This window comes from Oryx dammah, unplaced genomic scaffold (assembly GCF_014754425.2).
Source record: "Oryx dammah isolate SB20612 unplaced genomic scaffold, SCBI_Odam_1.1 HiC_scaffold_18, whole genome shotgun sequence".
Classification (NCBI taxonomy): Eukaryota; Metazoa; Chordata; class Mammalia; order Artiodactyla; family Bovidae; genus Oryx; species Oryx dammah.
The window spans coordinates 23,162,028-23,180,846 of record NW_024070202.1 but is presented as its reverse complement, the minus strand read 5'-3'; the positions used below and the strand labels follow the sequence as shown (position 1 = coordinate 23,180,846).

The 18,819-nt window shown below is 34.6% G+C and overlaps 1 protein-coding gene across 2 annotated transcripts in view; it reads left to right on the top strand.

Moving 5' to 3' along the window:
* DGKB (diacylglycerol kinase beta) overlaps positions 1-18,819 on the top strand; it is an 856,074-nt gene that overhangs the window by 629,064 nt on the left and 208,191 nt on the right. For both annotated transcript variants that reach the window (XM_040260596.1, XM_040260597.1), the window contains exon 21: positions 14,120-14,210. In XM_040260596.1, coding sequence (XP_040116530.1) covers positions 14,120-14,210 — 91 coding nt within the window. The remainder of the gene's footprint in view (positions 1-14,119; positions 14,211-18,819) is intronic.

Genomic DNA, 18,819 nt, shown 5'->3' with positions numbered 1-18,819 from the left:
GACTTGAGTCTAATCCATGTCTGGCCCCAATTCTACCCACTTTAGATCCTCATTCACATAGGTGGTGGGGGTGGGGGATGGAAAAAAAAAGCTCTGCAATACTTTTCTGCTCTAAAAGTGGGATTCCACAATTAATGTTTGTTTTCATCATTGATTTTCTAAGTATTGAGTACTTCTAAGCCTGTGGCACTATAAAGAAGATTAAAATGAAATTAGCATGGAGTCTCAGAGAAGGCAATGGCACCCCACTCCAGTACTCTTGCCTGGAAATCTCATGGATGGAGGAGCCTGGTAGGCTGCCATCCATGGGGTCACTAAGAGTGAGACGCGACTGAGTGACTTTACGTTCACTTTTCACTTTCATGCATTGGAGAATGAAATGGCAACCCAATCCAGTGTTCTTGCCTGGAGAATCCCAGGGACGGCAGGACCTGGTGGGCTGCTGTCTATGGGGTCACACAGGGTCAGACACGACTGAAGCGACTTAGCAGCAGCAGCAGCAGCAGCAGTAGTAGCATGGAGTCTCAATCCTTAAAATGTTGACTCTCTAAGAGGAAACCATAAATGATTACAATACTTTAAAGTGATGTTTCAAAAGAAAGGTATATATTTGATGTTCACAGCCAGTGTCATAAAGTGGAATTAGGACTACCAAATATATTCATTTATGTGACACATTTGCAGATGGTGACCTTCTATATGATAATCTTGGTGCATTTCCTTAGGAAATTCTGTTTTTCTGAAGTCTGTTGCTCCACGACTTTTGGTTCTTGAGATTTATGCTCCCGTGCAGTCTGGGCCTGAGCTTCATTAGCACCTGATTTACCATGAGTGCAGATGGTTATTGGAAATAAAAAGTCAGCCATTTCCTATGATTAAATCTCTCATGGGCTGCATCTCCCTCTTAGCTATTTCCTTACTATTGCATATGATTCATTCGCAAGCAGAACAGTGATTATTATATGATTGTTAAATCTAAAGTGGAAAGGAAAGTAGATTATTAGAAAAAGTCTAGTAGCTTATTAATATATATTATGTGCTACAATGAAATGATTTTACCAAAGTATTAGCAGGATGATAGATTTATGGATGATGAGAGAAAATTACTCTATTGTGACAATTGGGTGTAACAAAAAGAATTCAGATTCTTTTTTTTCTTTTCTTTCTTTCTTCTTTCTGCTTGCCTTACTTTAAGGGGTTCTTTCTTAAACCAATAATCTCCCCAAATGCCTCCTCATCCTTTGAGCAATCATGTAACTGTGAGTCTAATAAGCAAATGAAGGGAAATCCAGGAACATTAATTCGCCATATTTTTTGAGCTGAGAGGAAAGCAAGACTTTGTTCCCAAAAGAAGTATTTTAGTAGCTTTATCTGATTGGAAGTAATTGACTGTTACTTTTTCACTTGACACGTCCCTTTTATGCGAACAGTGAAAGTCTGAGAAATTGTATCTCCCTTTCAGAATGTTGCACCCTCTTTATGTGATGCTGAATTAATGAAATTTATGACCACATAGTACAGAGTCAACTTGTACAACAGAGACTTGTTGATTTGCCTGGTTGTTACTGTATTTAATTGCCCTATCATATTCCTCTTCATCTGTGTAAAAGTCTAAATCATTCAATTGAAAGACAAATACAACCACAGTTACCAGAGCTCTCTTCTCTCTAATTCATTTCCATTATTAAATTTATTCAGGTTACTTAGTTTCAGCTCTGAGGCTTCGGTTATGCACAGGGTTTTAACAATGAAATTCAAGCATTTATCTGCTGATCTTTTAGGAACGTATTTTGCTGCCACTTCCTGAATGCTCATACAGCAAATAATTGTATCAAAAGAAATAATATACATAGACAAAGAAATACAAATTCAGTATAAGTGCTGCCACTGACAGTATTCATCATAAGAAAAATATACTACACAGCAACGTGTCTGGCCTCCTCTAGCAGCACTTAGACACACTGAGCTAACATTCTAGTCTGGGTTGATTGGTCTCCTCCACTTGGCTTTGGGTATATTTTCTGCCACAGGGCCTTTGTGCTGTCACCTGTGCTAGAAATGTGCTTCCCTCCTAGTAATTATAACCTCTCATGAAAACATTCTCACTTTTCCTCCTTCCCATGGTACCATAGCAATTTCACTTGTGTGTGCTTGAGGAATTACTATCTTTCCCACTATACTGTAGGGCAGAGTCTCTAAGGTAGAATTGATGGAAGCGTTTGCTGACTTCTTTATATGTTATGCTTGCTGCTAAGTCGCTGCAGTCGTGTCCAGCTCTGTGCAGCCGCATAGAGGCAGCCACCTTGTTAAGCACATTACAAACCTTATAATGTGTAATAACGTGTCTTGTGCATTACACTTATGTGTAGTAAGTCTGTGTCTTTTATCCATTTTTACACAGCTCACCACACCAAAACTTGGTGCCTGAAAATAACAGCAATTTATTATTTTTCATACTTTGGGGGTTAGCAAGGCAACTCTTCAGCTGCAATAAGCTGGTGGATTTACTGGGCTTGGGCTCAGCTAGGATATTAGATCTTTCTCATCACATCATTTTCCACCCTAGGCAAGAGGTTCTTAAGACAGTGCTCCATGAGAGGGAGGGTGCCCTTTACAAAGCTGCTGAGGCCTACATTCTTGAACTTGCACAGCATCATTTCTGTTTTATTCTGTTGCTCAGTCACTAGGGCTAGTCCAGATGCAGGGGAGTGAAGAAAAAGATTTTCCTCTGGAAAGGAAATGTAGCATAGTCCTGTTGCATAATGGCATTTATGCAGGATTGGGAAGAATTTGTGTCTGTTAAACAATCTACTGTTGTATTCGGTAATATTTTAATTAATTATAAATGCAACTATAATTTAATTTTGAAGCTAGTCCAGGAATTGGCTGATATATATGTTTTATGATTTGTTGTATTTGCTTTGGATTTTTATTTTATATACACTGTGTGCTAAGAATGAGAAGAAACGGAGAGAGTGGTTCATCAATTCTAAGAGATAATAGGCGATCTAATCTCACATTTAGATAAATAAAGGCTGTGAGCCGTATAAGAGCCAGAACTTAATCGCTAATGAACTTCCAGCAATTAGAACAATTTCTGGTGCATAAGAAGTATTTAATAAATATTTGTTGAATAAATGAATGAATGAGAAAAATTAATAGACATCCCTTTCTTTGGTCTTCCTTTTTATGTTCTTGAGGAAGTCACTTTTTCTTGTCATCTGTCTCAAATGATTAGGTTCTAAATTTTTAGGGAAAAGCCTGAGGGACAAGTAGTGTTTCTGCTCATCCATGTATTGAGTTGTCCAAAAAGTTTATTTGAGTTTTTATGTAAGATATTATTTCCATGAATATATCCATGAATCCATAATAATGAATTATGTCAAGATTTAGCAATAATAAAACATATTACATACATATGAATAATCTTATAATTATTTTACATTTGACGACGTACTAAAAAGAGCCTCCAATAGATTTTATTTTCACATTGATTGATAAAAATAACGAGATAGCCTCTGCAATCTCTATAGTCTGTTCATAATAGGAAACATCACTGAGTCACTAACCTAAATGAGTGACTATAAATATCCAATAATATTCAGTGTGAAATGACTTCAGTACTGTATCTGGATTCAGCAAAATTTTTGTGAACGAAGGTATCCTTTTGTTCTTCCTCAGCTGAAAAATACAGATGACTTTTTATTTAAATTTTGGGAAGTGATCCAACGTGTTGCTAAGTATATTACTATAGCAAAAAATACTACTTTATTGATTTGTTGATGATAATGCAGATGGGAAAAAGTTTTATCTTATAAAATATCTTCAACTATAATTCATCTCCACTTATTATCTGCTTATTTGAGCATAATTTCAAACAGTAGAACATAGAATATGGGCTTGGCATAATTTTTAAATAAAAAATAGATAATGCTAGAGAGAAAAGACGTGGAAATCTTTCTTAGAATTGTCTAACGTGTACTTGAATGTACCAGCACAATGATTAATCCCCAAATAATAATGCCTACATCTGTCAATTAGTTCATATACAAGTCAGCCTGAATATTTTATATAAATTTTAGTATCTTGACTGGAAACAAAAACAGATCATGATATTTCAGGGAGTCATCTGGGTCCCTCAGGATATAAATCAGTGACAAAAAATACAATCTAAATAGTAATAGATTTACTTATTCATGTGTTAGACTACATAATTCTTCAAATTGATGGAAAATATCAGTATTTTCAATATAACTCTAGTCAGATTCCTATCTTTATCGTTTTTATACAAATAATTAATGTGTTGGTAAAACCATCCCTCTATAGCATTGGGAAAAGGAGGATTGTCTCATTTTTAATTCCAGTGTGAGAGAAGTTTTAAGGTGAATAGCATTTTCAAAATGCACAGCTGTGGTTCTTGCTACAGAATTAGAAAAGGACTGCTGATGTGTGAGGAAAAACAAAAGTAAAACATTAACTAATATTCAGAGAGTAGAAACAAGTTGTATTAGAAGTAATTTTTTTTTTAAGTTGTGAAGCTGTGTTAGTCCTCAACAGAATATAGGGAAGGGAAATAATGTGTGAAGGAGCTGTTGTTGCTGCTGCTGCTGCAAAGTCTCTTCAGTCATGTTCGACCCTGTGTGACCCCATAGACAGCAGCCCACCAGGCTCCCCCGTCCCTGGGATTCTCCAGACAAGAACACTGGAGTGGGTTGCCATTTCCTTCTCCAATGCATGAAAGTGAAAAGGGAAAGTGAAGTCACTTAGTCGTGTCCGACTCTTAGAGACCGCATGGACTGCAGCCTACTTGGCTCCTCCATCCATGGGATTTTCCAGGCAAGAGTACTGGAGTGGGGTGCCATCGCCTTCTCTGATGAAGGAGCTAGATAGGTGTAACTTTTTTTTCTTTATTTTTTGTAAGTTTTACAAAATACAGCATCTAAAAATTCTTTAAGAGAAACAGATTAAAAATATAGCAAGGTGAAATATGTTTTAATGATTCATCATTATTGATTGCAAGCTATTCTATGACACTGAGGATAGTAATAGAAAAGAATTAATTGGCCTTTCAATAATGAAAAGTAGATGTATTTTGCAAAAATATTCATGTAATCTTTTTCACATGTTGAATTCCCTATGTTTGAAACAAGTTTAGTGATTTCAGATGTCATTAATATTTTAACATGCAAAGCAAATGCAATTAAACAGTTACTTAATTTAATAATGTTGACTCCTTCTCATAGTTGTCAAATGCACAAAGTTAAAAATTAATTCATATTCTAGCTTTAAAGACTTGTCCATGAGTCAGGTCAGAAAACTGGAGCTGTTTTTACTGGAAGTTACTGAAACTATTACATTTAGTTAAATTCCCTGAAACTAGGGAAACTACCTCAGTTGCTGTCTTGTTTGACTCTTTGTGACCCCATGGACTGCAGCCTACCAGGATCCTCTGTCCTTGGGATTCTCCAGGCAGGAGTACTGGAGTGTGTTGCCATTTCCTTTTCCAGGGATCTTCCTGACCCAGGGTTTGGACCCGCATCTCTTGTGTCTCATGCATTGGCAGGCAGGCTCTTTAAAACTAGTGCCACCTTGGAAGGCCTTATATTCTTGTATTTAGTGCTTAAATGCTTGATTGGCTTAGTACATTCAGTAAAGGCAAATAAAACAGAGAAAAGAGAGAGACAGAGACAAATATAACCAAGAAAGTCAACTGGCAAATAGTAGAAAGAGAGAGGATATAGCAAGAAATTGTTTTACTATCTAGATCAACATACTCGACTTGTTATCAAGCTAGTTGTCTTGTGGGGCTTAGCGGCCTTTAAAGCTATCTTATAGACATCTTCCCAGGGAGCAGTATGTTGACTGTGTGATCCTAGCCCAGTTTCATCTTCATTTTTAGAAAATGGAAAAACATCATTGTATCATGACACCCAGAAGTGATCGGGCTGTTAATCACTTGCTGAAGTTACCATATAATAAAATGTATGAAGAAGTGAAGTCGCACAGTCGTGTCCTACTCTTTGCGACCCCATGCACTGTAGCCCACCAGGCTTCTCCCTCCATGGGATTCTCCAGGCAAGAGTACTGGAGTGGGTTGCCATTTCCTTCTTCAGGAGGATCTTTCCGACCCAGGGATCGAACCCAGGTCTCCCGCATTCCAGGTAGATGCTTTAACCTCTGAGCCACTTAAAATAGGGGGAAAATAGTGGTGATAACTCTCCAGAGGAGAATGAACAGTTCCATAATTCAAGACATCATATTCATGATATCAAAATCCATGGAATTTCAGAATAGCTCCATATTGCTTATTAACTATGTTATTAGAGCAAAGGAAAGGGATGGGTCTTAGACTCTGAAAAACCCAGCCAATTTCCTTCCTTAAAGAAATTTGCATTTCCTTTTTAATGTGTTTACTCTTATAGCATCCTATGAACCTCCTTTTTAGAACTCATCACATTTGATATTAAATCATTTCATATACTTTTTTTTTTCCTAACTAGAAGTTAAATGTAACGTGAGCAGAGACTTCTGTCCTGTGTGCAGATCTAATCCCATTGTCTGTGACAGTTTCACGTCTAGAGTAGGTGTTCAGAATATGGATAAATGAATTTTTCCCTATAGAGAGCAGAAGTTTCTCTCCTGTCCCCTGACATTCAGAGTTAGGCATGGAAAGTTCCTAATTCCTGCATTTGTAGGGTTTTCCCCTCCGTGGACAGAGGAGCCCGGGTCACAAAGAGTTGGACATGACTGAAGAGCCTGACCACGCACACACACTTCGTTTTGCTTTTATACATACTGAAGGGAATTTTTATATTAGGGACATTTTCTGTTTATGAATTCAACAATCCACTGGAAAGAAGTAGACCTTTATTTTATATTGAGGCGTATAAGTATTACAGTTTCACTGTCAACTTCAGCTAGGCTGTGTAAAGGTGTTCCTATTTCTATTAGTGAGAGATACTCTCCCTTAAATATTTTTGTACATAATCTCAGATATCATGGTCTATTTTATTAATTCAAATATCATTGACTTGATTTCTAAGTTTTTGATATGGGACAGAGGAAAGTGGGAAGTGTGAACTTACCAGCTGGTTTCTAATCTATAACTATGATAACAGTATTAGTTGCAAATTAGGAACACTTCAAAAAGGGGTGGTTTGTGACTTTTCCCCTGAGGTTATTTCAAGTCTATAAACATAGAAATCATTCCTTAAAATTTAAGGTGAGAACTTTTCAGTGATATTTGCATATCTAGTCACAGGATAAGCACAAGGAATTATGCTAAACGGAAATTTACTACCTTGACTACCTTAACTCAGTTACCACAAAATTTCACATCTAGAAAAATTGTATTGTATAACAAATATATATATCTTTTGGGTTTTCCAAATATCTCACTGGTAATAATATTGTGAAAATTCTCTTTTGAACTATAATGGACAGTGCGGTCAGTATGCTTTTGGCTACACGTAACAGAATATATGAAGTAAATAATGAGTTTATTTACAAATCTCACATGAGTAGAGATCCAGTAATGGACTGCAACCCCATGGACTGTAGCTCACCAGGCTCCTCTGTCCGTGGGATTCTCCAGGCAAGAATAATGGAGTGGGTTGCCATGCCCTCCTCCAAGGGATCTTCCTGACTTAGGGATCAAACCCAGGTCTCGCATACTGCGGGCAGATTTTTTACCATCTGAGAAAGAATGAGCCTTGCTTTCACATTCTACATGTCTCTTTTTTAGAATGGAACATCTCTCAGGTCCCGTTGGTCTGCTCTAGAGATTACATTGTCATCTTTAATTGACTTATTTCAAGAAAGGGAGTTAAAAATACTTTCAAAATAGAAATATGAACAAAAGAGTCATTTAGTGATGATCACCCATCTGACCTCTAATATTCCCTAATGGCTTAGAAAAAGGTTTCATGTGATGCTGCATTCATTATTATATTTAATAAGAGACAGTATGGGAAAAAAGGTAGAATTTCTGAGTTAGATTTTGCTGCTTCCCATATTAGGTTGGGTGAGTGACTTTAAACTTCTTTGGGTTCACCTGTGACAGTGCCATGCCAAATGACCATACAAATATTACTATCATAGATTTCATTTAATCTCCCTAACAATTTTCTTTAGGAACATTTTATGATTGTGAAATACTTATTTTAATAATAGAGATCTAGTTGCTATTAAAAGATACTAAGTTCTAAACATTTTGAACACCCATTTAAATACATTTTATTTAATTATTAATTCATCCTTGTTCTTTGAGGTCTTACTATATATAGACAGATAGATAGATAGATAGATTTTTAGATTTTAGATTTTAGAATTTTAGATTCTGTAATATGACATTAGTACTGCTTTTATACTTTTCCATTCTAACACTCCTAATTCTTTCTAGTGCAGGTTGCTCAGTCGTGTCTGACTGCGTCCCCATGGACTGTAGCCTGCCAGGCTCCTCTGTCCATGGAATTCTCCAGGCCAGAACACTGGAGTGGGTAGCTGTTCCTCACCCAGGAATTGAACTGGGGTCTCTGGCATTGCGGGTGGATTCTTTACCAACTGAGCTACCAGGGAATCAAAAAGCAGGAGAAAGAACATTTAGGAAAGAAATAATTGTTTTCTGTTAAGGAAGAAAGTCCTCTTATATAAAAATAGTGTTATATAACCACATATTCTTTTTCTTTCTTCAAGAGAATTAAAACATACTAAAATATTCAGTCTTTGAGAGCAGCTTTCATCTTACATATGAGCAACTTTGATCTTATACAGGTAATTCAGGTTAAAAATTTCATTTTTAGACTACCCATCTCTTTTTTTTTTTACATACTAAGATAGAATGCTTTATGATTCTGTCTGAAGTTTCTGTAGCATGTTTCATTGTCTCCTGAGGGCTTAACAAGTGTGCCTTAAGGATGCACATTAGATACAAGCATTTTTATATGTCATTTAAAAAAAATGTATCTTTACCTGTTGTTTGCAAATATGAGGAATGTTTGCTGTCTTCCATATGAATATAAAGTGACTCCACTGTAGTCATTACAGCCGTGTTTCTTCCTTACGAACTAGTATTATCATCATTATTCTTTTGCTATGAGAGAATATAACTTCCTATTTAAAAAAAAGCATAGATTTGAGGGTTTCAATAAAATGTAGTTCTTTTTATAAGATATAATCATATTGAGAGTAACACCTCACCTCGTTTAGGAATAAATGAGTAACTCTATTACTTGTTTTTGGTGTAACATTTCTTGGCAGTGAAACACAAAACTGAACTGAGTTTTACGACATAAATGTACCACTTTCAACACTTACCCTATTGCTATAAGTCAACAGTGCAACATCTCTCATCACCAACATTGTTAGCCAAATTCAAAATTCCTGTTTCTAGAGTATTCCATCAAATTGTGAGACTGAATTTTTATTATTAAAATAAAGTGAATGAAATGTTAGAAGCATTGTTCTCCATAGAAAATAATTTTAAAACAAGTTTTGAAATGACTTTGGAATGCTTACTTAACAGGATAACAGGGCAAAAATGAAGGCAAGCTAATGAGGTTTTTGAAACATGCTTGATGAGTAAAAAAATATTCATTTAAAATCCATTTTGACTAAGCTCCTGAGGGCTTCATGTTTTTGCTTTCATTTGAAAAGCAAAGGTCAGAATTTTATTTTATCTGATGAGCATGTTATTCAGATAGTATAGATATAATCCCTTAGCTAAGGATGTCTGATAATGGATTCAGTTGTCTATTAGTAGACTTCAGTTTTACACGTATATAAATGGTCTTCCAGTATCTCCTACATCACCACTAAATACATGAAAAAAAAAAAAAAGGTGCACACCTGTGAGAGAAAAAAATGATATTTAAGAGTAATTTGACTGAATTAAAGCTTTTTCTGTGTTTATGACTTTCAAGGTTGCTACAGTAAGGTAAATGAGGCAATTTCACCCTTTTTATGTTGTATCTCTGTTAAAGTGAACTTCATATCTAATTAGGTTCCTCGGGATTCTTTTTTGGGAATTGCACTGGCAGTTCATGTCTTGCTTGTTTTGTTTTATGTTTGCTACATTATCATTACTTAGCAGACAAAAGTTTAAAAAAAGTTGTAAACCAGGAAGACAAGTTCTAAGGTTAAATATATTGCTAGAAATTAAAATGCCTATTTGAACAAAACTTGTCGAACTAAATATTACCTAAATTTCATGTGACAAGAATAATTGTTTTTCTGAGCAATATCTCTGATAGTTCGCATTTTCCTGAGAATGTGTAAAAGAAGCAAAATTGCTGGTAGTAAGAAAGAAAAAATCCCTGGTAAATCAATGCTAATTTCATTTTTACCTGAACATCTGGTAGCCAAGCACTTTAAATATTAAACTGAAGGCTGTAGACTTACAATTAAATTCATTGAAATAGGATTTACTATATTAATAGCTTAAAATTATAATAGGATGAATAACTTTTTTGGGGGGGAGGACTTATGTCATCATACCTGTAATCACGAAACATGTCTAAGGATACAATAAATTTGACTGTGGTGTGAACATTTCATAGTGGGTTAAATGTCCTGTTACCTTGTTCTTCAAATCCAAAGCTATATGTTTCCTCTGACAAATTTGAGTTTGAATTATTTGGATCATTTTCTAATGTGAGCCATAAAAATAAATAGCATACATGCTTAAATGTGCTTTTTGCATTTCTACAACCTAAAAACCAGTTTGGTTGAAAAAAATAAAATTTAACAGCTTTTAATTTGTCATGTGGAATCTGATCCTATGTGCTTTTTATTGCCTCCATATATTTATCTAAGTGAAACATAAAATGGTTGTAATAATGGAGAATTTAAAGCAGCTTTTGCACATGAGCAGTAATGCTAACTAATATGGTGAAAAAAGACTGAATGTAAATTCTCAGAATTTCTGTTTCTTGTGATGTGTTTGCTAAAGTAAGTATATCTTGGTTAGCTTATAGAATCTCCTCATCATCCTGGTTAAGCTATGAAGAACTTTGGGGAAAAAATTTGGGAGTAATCATTTACATGCAATTTGAAGTCATATATATAATTTTCGAACTTCAATACAGTGAAGTTTGAAAATAGCACCAAACCTGTCAAAATGTAAACTCATAAACTCATAGTCCCCCTTGTTTTCCCTTTGATATCACCACATATACCTCCAGAGATAACCCAGGTATGGCAGAAATCAGTGTTATCTAATACTACCAATTCGTATTGATGCACCCTAATTTATGTCTCTTAAATTAAGCCTCTTCTTCCATTTTCCTTGCCCCTTGGTTTAGGCCTTCAATTATTTTTCACTTGCTCTATTCCAGTTACCACATTTCTGTCCATAGCACTAAGAGTTTCACCATTGCCACTCAGTTATTCATTTATGTTATTTTATCCATATAACAAGACTGGCCACATCCCTCCAGTGCTAACAGACTTCTATAGCGTCCTGTAAATCTGTAATATCAAGTCTAAACCCCTTAACTTGGCATACCCCTAGTTAGCCCATGCTTAGCAATCTCTTTAAGTCATTCTGCATGCTTTTTTTTTTTTTTTTTTAATTTGGAGCATAATTGCTTTACAGTGTTGTGTTGGTTTTCTGCCATACAACACCGGGAATCAGTCATAAGTGTATATATATCCCCTTCTTCTTGAGCCTCCCTTCCTCCTCCCATCCCTACCCCCCCAGGTCACACTGAACTCTTAAAAATCTGCCCCAGAACTTGTCTCACTTTCATCCTGTTTGTCTTCTGCTTATCCATTATGATGTCACCTTCTCTTCTAAAGCTTTCTGGACCCTTGAGGTAAAAGCAGGAGATTCACCAAACTGTTTTTTCACAATATTTCAGTCATATTTAATTTAGAGAATTAGCTTTTTAATTATTTTATATGCCCATAAACTTTAACATTCTGAGCTCCTTAGAGACAAAGATAATCATGTTCATAGTTGTGTCTTTAGGATAAACACAGAATATGGAAGTTAATGTTCTCACTGAAAGTTGATTGCATGAGTGATGAATAAATGAATCCAGGAAGGTCTGGATAAAAGGTCAACAGAAAAGTATTATTAGAAAACTTGTTGAATGTAGAAAGACAATTCCAAACAGCAGCAGCATAAAACATATACTAAATATTATTCAAAGATTGTCTAGAGACTATTTGATACTGAACAATGTCTTCCTATCAATTTATTGAATGATATCTTTTTATGATAATGATGCATTAATAGGAAAATATTTTTAATTTTCCTAAACTTCAACCAATGTGTAAAATTGTAAAAGTACATTTATTCTATAAAGTAGACTGTTTTCATTAATTTAACATAAACGTACATGTAGGCCTAGACCCATAGGTCTTACTGTTAAATGTTTGTCATTGTTTTCTCTAACTAGTTATCATCTATTTCTGTCTACTCAGACATATGAAATCAGGCCATATCTAAGGAAGACAGTCTTGAGAAAAAGAATGATAATTCATAGTGCTAGAATCCTCTGAAACTTACCTTGGTTTTCAGATTATCAGCCTTAATATGGTGATTAATGCAAGAAGGGCAAATGAAAGTTTTGTAAGCAAATAAACCTTGTATGAAACTAAATATTATTGGATGTGTCTAGGTAGATAAGATTATTTTTATAATTCATAATTTCGTATCAGAGAACTCTATACAAGATAGCATAACAATAAGCACTCCTGTTTTTTTTATAACAGGCAGTAGTATTTGCATTAAATAGTAAGGTCCTTGCGAAGTATTTTTTTTAATTGTCGAAATGTTTTACATTCTAATATGAAAAGCACATGTCAGTGTTTATAAAGAAAAAAATAATTTGCTGTTTAGTGACATTTGAATATCATAAAAATTTTCTTTAGTTTTACCTTCATGTGTGAAAACATATATCTCATTTTACCTGTATTTTCTTCTAATTGAGGGCATGACAGTATGTTAGACTATGTATAATTAAAAACTGCAGCTTTTTGTGAAAATTAATTTTTAGATCCAGTACTAGATTATATAAAAATCTAGTCATCCTTTGTACAATTACTTTAAATGACCATTAATTTAATTACCTGTACAAAGAAACAAAGATATGGTCACTGATTTCTGGGAAAAAATAAATTTTGAATATCTTAATTCCAGATTAAACACTGTAATAATTTAAAACTATATTTTATTTGCAACTTTGCCATGCTGATAACCCCACTCCAGTACTCTTGCCTGGAAAATCCCATGGACGGAGGAGCCTGGTAGGCTGCAGTCCATGGGGTCCCTGAGAGTTGGACACGACTCAGTGACTTCACTTTCACTTTTCACTTTCATGCATTGGAGAAGGAAATGGAAATCCACTCCAGTGTTCTTGCCTGGAGAATCCCAGGGACAGGGGAGCCTGGTGGGCTGCCATCTATGGGGTTACACAGAGTCGGACACGACTGAAGTGACTTAGCAGCAGCAGCAGCAGCAGCATGCTGATAAAATATTGTTATTACTTCTTTAGTTCTATCAGGCTGTATCATAATTTCCCACTGTCATTCATGTAACAGAGGACAGTATCTTTAAATGATAATTGATAGTTATCTAAAAAATGCTAAATTTTATCCTGTGGATAACTTTTTTTTATTTTTAATATACTTTCCAATCATGGTAATTTCTAGTCAATGCATAGCCATCTAGAAAAATTGAGCATATTTAAGTTCAGTTTCCTGAAAAAGGAAAAAAAAAAAAAAGACCTCATGAAAAGTCTAGACTATTTTTTTTTTCTCTTTCTTTTTATGATTACAGAGTGGCTGGTCTCAAATCAAGTTGTCTAAGAACTAGCTACAAATCATAAGCACTAAAACCATATTTTAAAATCTGAGCAACCACTGTTATAGAAAAGGCAAAGATATACTTGAATCTGTCAGATCAACATATCCCTATAATCCCCTCCAGGACAATCACATAATTTGACAATAGCACTTAAACTTTGAAAATTATGTGAGCATTTTTTATATAACAGATGGTACATGTCCTCACACCTTTTCTATCACTCATAATACAAGACAGGTCTACCCCATTTTTAAAAATCCCTTCTGTTATTAATAATTGCCTAAGCTGCTTCTTCCTTTCCTTTTTCAGAATGAAGAACAAATTTTGGTATTTTGAGTTTGGCACATCTGAAACTTTCTCAGCCACCTGCAAGAAGCTACATGAATCTGTAGAAATAGAAGTAAGAAAATGAATTCTCTTTATAATTCTATGAAATGGCTTGAGTTTATTAATTTGTTGTGATAGCCCATGAAAGAAGTTAGAATTTTAGCAATCCACATAGCTTTACCCAGTATTCTAAAATGTCATTTCTGTCACTCATTGAAAATCTAGCACTATCTGAAATACTAATGAAAAGTTAAGTGTGAGTATGCATTGTTTAATACAGCATAAAAGAATTGAGAGGTAGAAACAACTGTAGATATCACTGGATATAGTATGGACAGAAAGCTGTAAGATAAAAGAAAGTACTTGACGGGAAAGAAAAAAAGTTGCAGAATACATGAAAAAAAACATATTATTTTTAGGTCTCAATATCATATAACCTTTAAAAATACAGTTCACTAAAATTGTACTTACTTTCATGAATAAAGGTTAAAAAATATACTTTTCCATTTCCTATGCCCATTCATTAGCTAAGTTTTCTCGGTTGCTGAGGTTGCCATTTCCCCATTACATTTGTAGAAAGTGAAAAAGTCAAGAAAGAGAGCAAAGATAGCAAGAAAAGATAGACTTTAAAAAGGTTTGGAGCAAATATGTCTATCAAAATTAGATACATTGTAGGACTAAAAATTTTGGAGACAAGTTATAATAAAAAATGACTTAGTTTTATTTAGAGATTTTTAGGGGTTAAAGAAAAAGGAAAAGTTAAATTTTGATAAGTAGTAAAGACAAATGAACAGGATCATGAAACAAGGATGCCTAATGACTAGCTTATGTGAATTGAGAAATATTGGCTTTAACACTTTTCATTTTAAAAAGAAACAACTTGTCAGCTGAGACCTAAATCTTTAGTGGCAACTTTTCAGGTAATATTTGGTAGACAAAAGTAGTTAGGGACCACAGAGAAATATGATCATCTGGCTAGGTTCTTCATTATCCCAGCCTTCTAATTTACTGTTAATAAAAGTGGTACTAATTCAGACTATATCTCTTTGGACTTTTTCCTCATCATGATTGACAAATAAAGTATTACAGATAAAATTGATTGTAATGATACAGGAAAGGTGCTTCATGACTGAATCAGCTCATAATCCTGAAAAGGATTATTTTCACAAAAGGTGAAGGATTTGGGCTCAATATGGACTTTCTGTGATTGCTATTTGTGATGATATATGTGTGTATATGTTATATATATATATATATATATACACACACACACTTATATAGCTATATGTGCATATATATTTATACAAATTTCATTATTTAAAACTCATTATTTAAAAACTTATTATATAGTTGATTTTAAATATTTCTGCCCTCAAAAACTGTTGCTTAAAGAAAATCTGTAGCAAAAGGCAAAAATGAAAAAGAAAAAATTGAAGTGTGGCTTTTGGTTGAGTATAGGGTAAATACTGTGAAACCTCTTGCATTTCTCTTTGCCTTCACCTACCAATGAACATAGACTGAACATAAACTGAACATAGATTGAAAAAAAATTATCTGAGAGAGATACTTCATGCTCATGCTTAGGTAAACTCACGGTGGTTGTGATGTTAGTTCTTCTCAACTTGAGCTAAAGATTTAATGCAATCCCCAAATTCCAGCAAATTATTCTGTGAATATTAGCAAACTGATTCTAAAATTCATCCGGAGAGTCAAAAGACCCGAATAGCCAAAACAATATTGAAGGAGAACAAATTTGGAGCACTGACACTGTCTGTCTTTAAGACTTTCTACAAACTAATCAAAACAGTGTGATATTGGTGAAAGAACAGACAAAACAAGGAAACACTGTAGAACCCAGAAATATATTCCCATAAATATAATCACCTGTTCTGTGACAAATGAGGAAAGCCAATACAATGGTGAAGAGAAAGTTTTTAAATAAATAGTGCTGAGATGACTGGAAATCACAGGCAAAAAAAAAAACCTTCACAGGCCTTCACCTTTAATAAAAATCACTGAAAATGGATCACAGAGCTAAATGTAAAATGCGAAACTCTCAAGCTTCTAGGAGGAAATCTAAATGGCCTTGGATATAATGATGCCTTTTAGATACAACACCAAAGGCACAAAACAAGAAAGAAAGAATTGATAAGCCAGACTTCACTGAAATTTAAAACTTCTGGTTTTTGAAAGACAGTGTCAGGAGAATGAGAAAACAAGTCACAGACTAAGAAATAATATTTGCAAAAGACATTTGATAAAGAACTTTGTATATTCAAAACATACAGAGAACCCCTACAATTAAACAATAAGAAAATAAACAACCCTATTGAAAACTGGGTCAAAGACTTTAACTGATACCTCACCCAAGGAGATACACAGATGACAAATGAGCAGGTGAAATGACACTCCACATCATATTTCATAAGGAGAATGCAAATTAAAACAACAATGATACTGCTACACACCTATTAGGATATTGCTAAAACAAAAAGCTGGTGAGGATATGGAGCAATAGGGGGTCCAAGTCATTTCTAGTGGGAATGCAAAGTGGTACAGCCACTTTGGAAGAGAGTTTGGAAGTTTCTTACAAAGCTAAACATGCCCTTACCACATGATCCAGCAATCCTACTCTTTAGTACTTACCCAGAGGAGTTGAAAACATATGTACACACAAAAACATGCCCATGGATGTTAATAAAAATATATTTAATAATTATCAAAACTTGGAGGCAAACAAGAGGTCCTTTAGCAGATGAACAGAAAAATAAGTTGTGGTATATCCAGACAATAGAATATTATTCAGTGCTGAAAAGCTACCAAACTGAAAAGGCATGAAGGGAACTTCAGTGCATCTTCCTAAGTGAGAGAAGTCATGGTGAAAAAGCTATTCTGGAAAAGATAAAGCTATGTAGACAGTAAAAGATCAGTATTTGCCAATTAAGGAGGAGGCGGGGAGGAACAGGCAAAGCACAGAAGTTTTTAGGGCAATAAAAATACTCTATATGATATAATGATGGTGACTACATGTCATTATACATTTTTTCAAAGCCATAGAAGGTATACCAAGAGTGAACCCAAATGGAAACTATAAACTTTGGGTGATTATGAAGTGTTGGGGTAGCTTCATTAGTTGTAACAAATGTACCACTCGGATAGGGGATGATGATAGTGGGAGACGCTATGCACTTGTAGGAACAGGAAGTATACAGGAAATATCGATACCTTCCCCTCAATTTTGCCATGAGCCTCAAACTGCTCTAAAAAGTAAAGTCTTGATTTCCAAAAAGAAAACACATCAATCTATCATACAGTATTATGTTTGTCACAAAGTGAAAAATGTACAAGGAAAAGTTTATTTCATATAGCAAAAGACATGGGATGAAAATAAGTATGGAAAACATTGACTTTAACATTACAGGTGGTAAGATTCAGTGACTTTGTTCCACCAAGCTTTACTTCTTGAGAACTCTTTAGGGTCGTGTTTCTTCACGTCCTCCAAGTCTGGCTTCCCAGCTCTACATTTACTGCCTTATTGTAGCCACCACTAGGGTAGCATTTATTAAGTCAGAGCCAGCGCTGTGCACTCCTCATTCTATTGTTGTATATCTTGAAATACTGTTATAATTTGTATGCATTTATCTTATTTCTAAAACTTGGTTTGTGTGTGTGTTTGTGTGTATGGATGGTGATGTAAAATCTGCTTCTCTACTCACTTTTTAATGAATCCAGTCTATCATATTACAGAATATACGCCTTTGTACCCTCAAGGTTACTTCCTAATTAAATATAATAAAAACAGCAATTTGGAAATTTGATTCTGCTTGCTCTTGCTTCCTGTTTGGCCTAAAATTATACCGACTATGGTTTGAAAATATATAACAGAATAAAAGCACTTCAGTACAAGAGTACCTCAAGTAATAGATATATATTTTAATGACAGCTTCTTCAAAACAAACCATTTGCTGTGTGACCCTTTATTTCACATCTCTCTTTTATTTAGGAAGCTCTTTTTTTCCCCAAAGAAGGTGAACATTTGGAATAATGTTAGTATCAAGAGGTAATAGGGTGTGCTGCAGTCCATGAGGTTGCAGAGTCGGACACGACCGACTGAACAATAATAGTTGATAATAATAATAGTTAAGATTTATCAATTATTAAGTATACCTCATGCTTGGTGCTAAGCAATGCACATCCATTACCTGATTTAGTCTTCCCCCAAATCCTTTCATTTAAAGAGATTCTATTGTTTCTCTACTGCAGAGACACATATGAGCATTTTATTTCATAATTTAAAAAACAACAAGAATTGTATTGCTTGCTGCCAAAATATTTAAATCTAAGGAAACAAATCAATTGGAGAATGAATACACACACACACATTTTTGTTGTTCAGTCACTAAGTCGTGTCTGACTCTGCAACCCAATGGACTGCAGCACGCGAGGCTTCCCTATCCCTCACTATCTCTTGGAGTTTGCTCAAATACTGTGAAAGAGATTTAAAAAAGGTGAAATTTTTAACTTGAAGAGTTTCTTATCTTCTAACTTCATAACAAAATATAAAGAAATTTAAAAATTAAATTAATAGTTTAAATTTACAAGGTAATATATTAAAAGTAGCATCTATATTAAACTGTCTGGAGCATGGATATGTACCTAACACTCTCATGTCGTCAACTGGG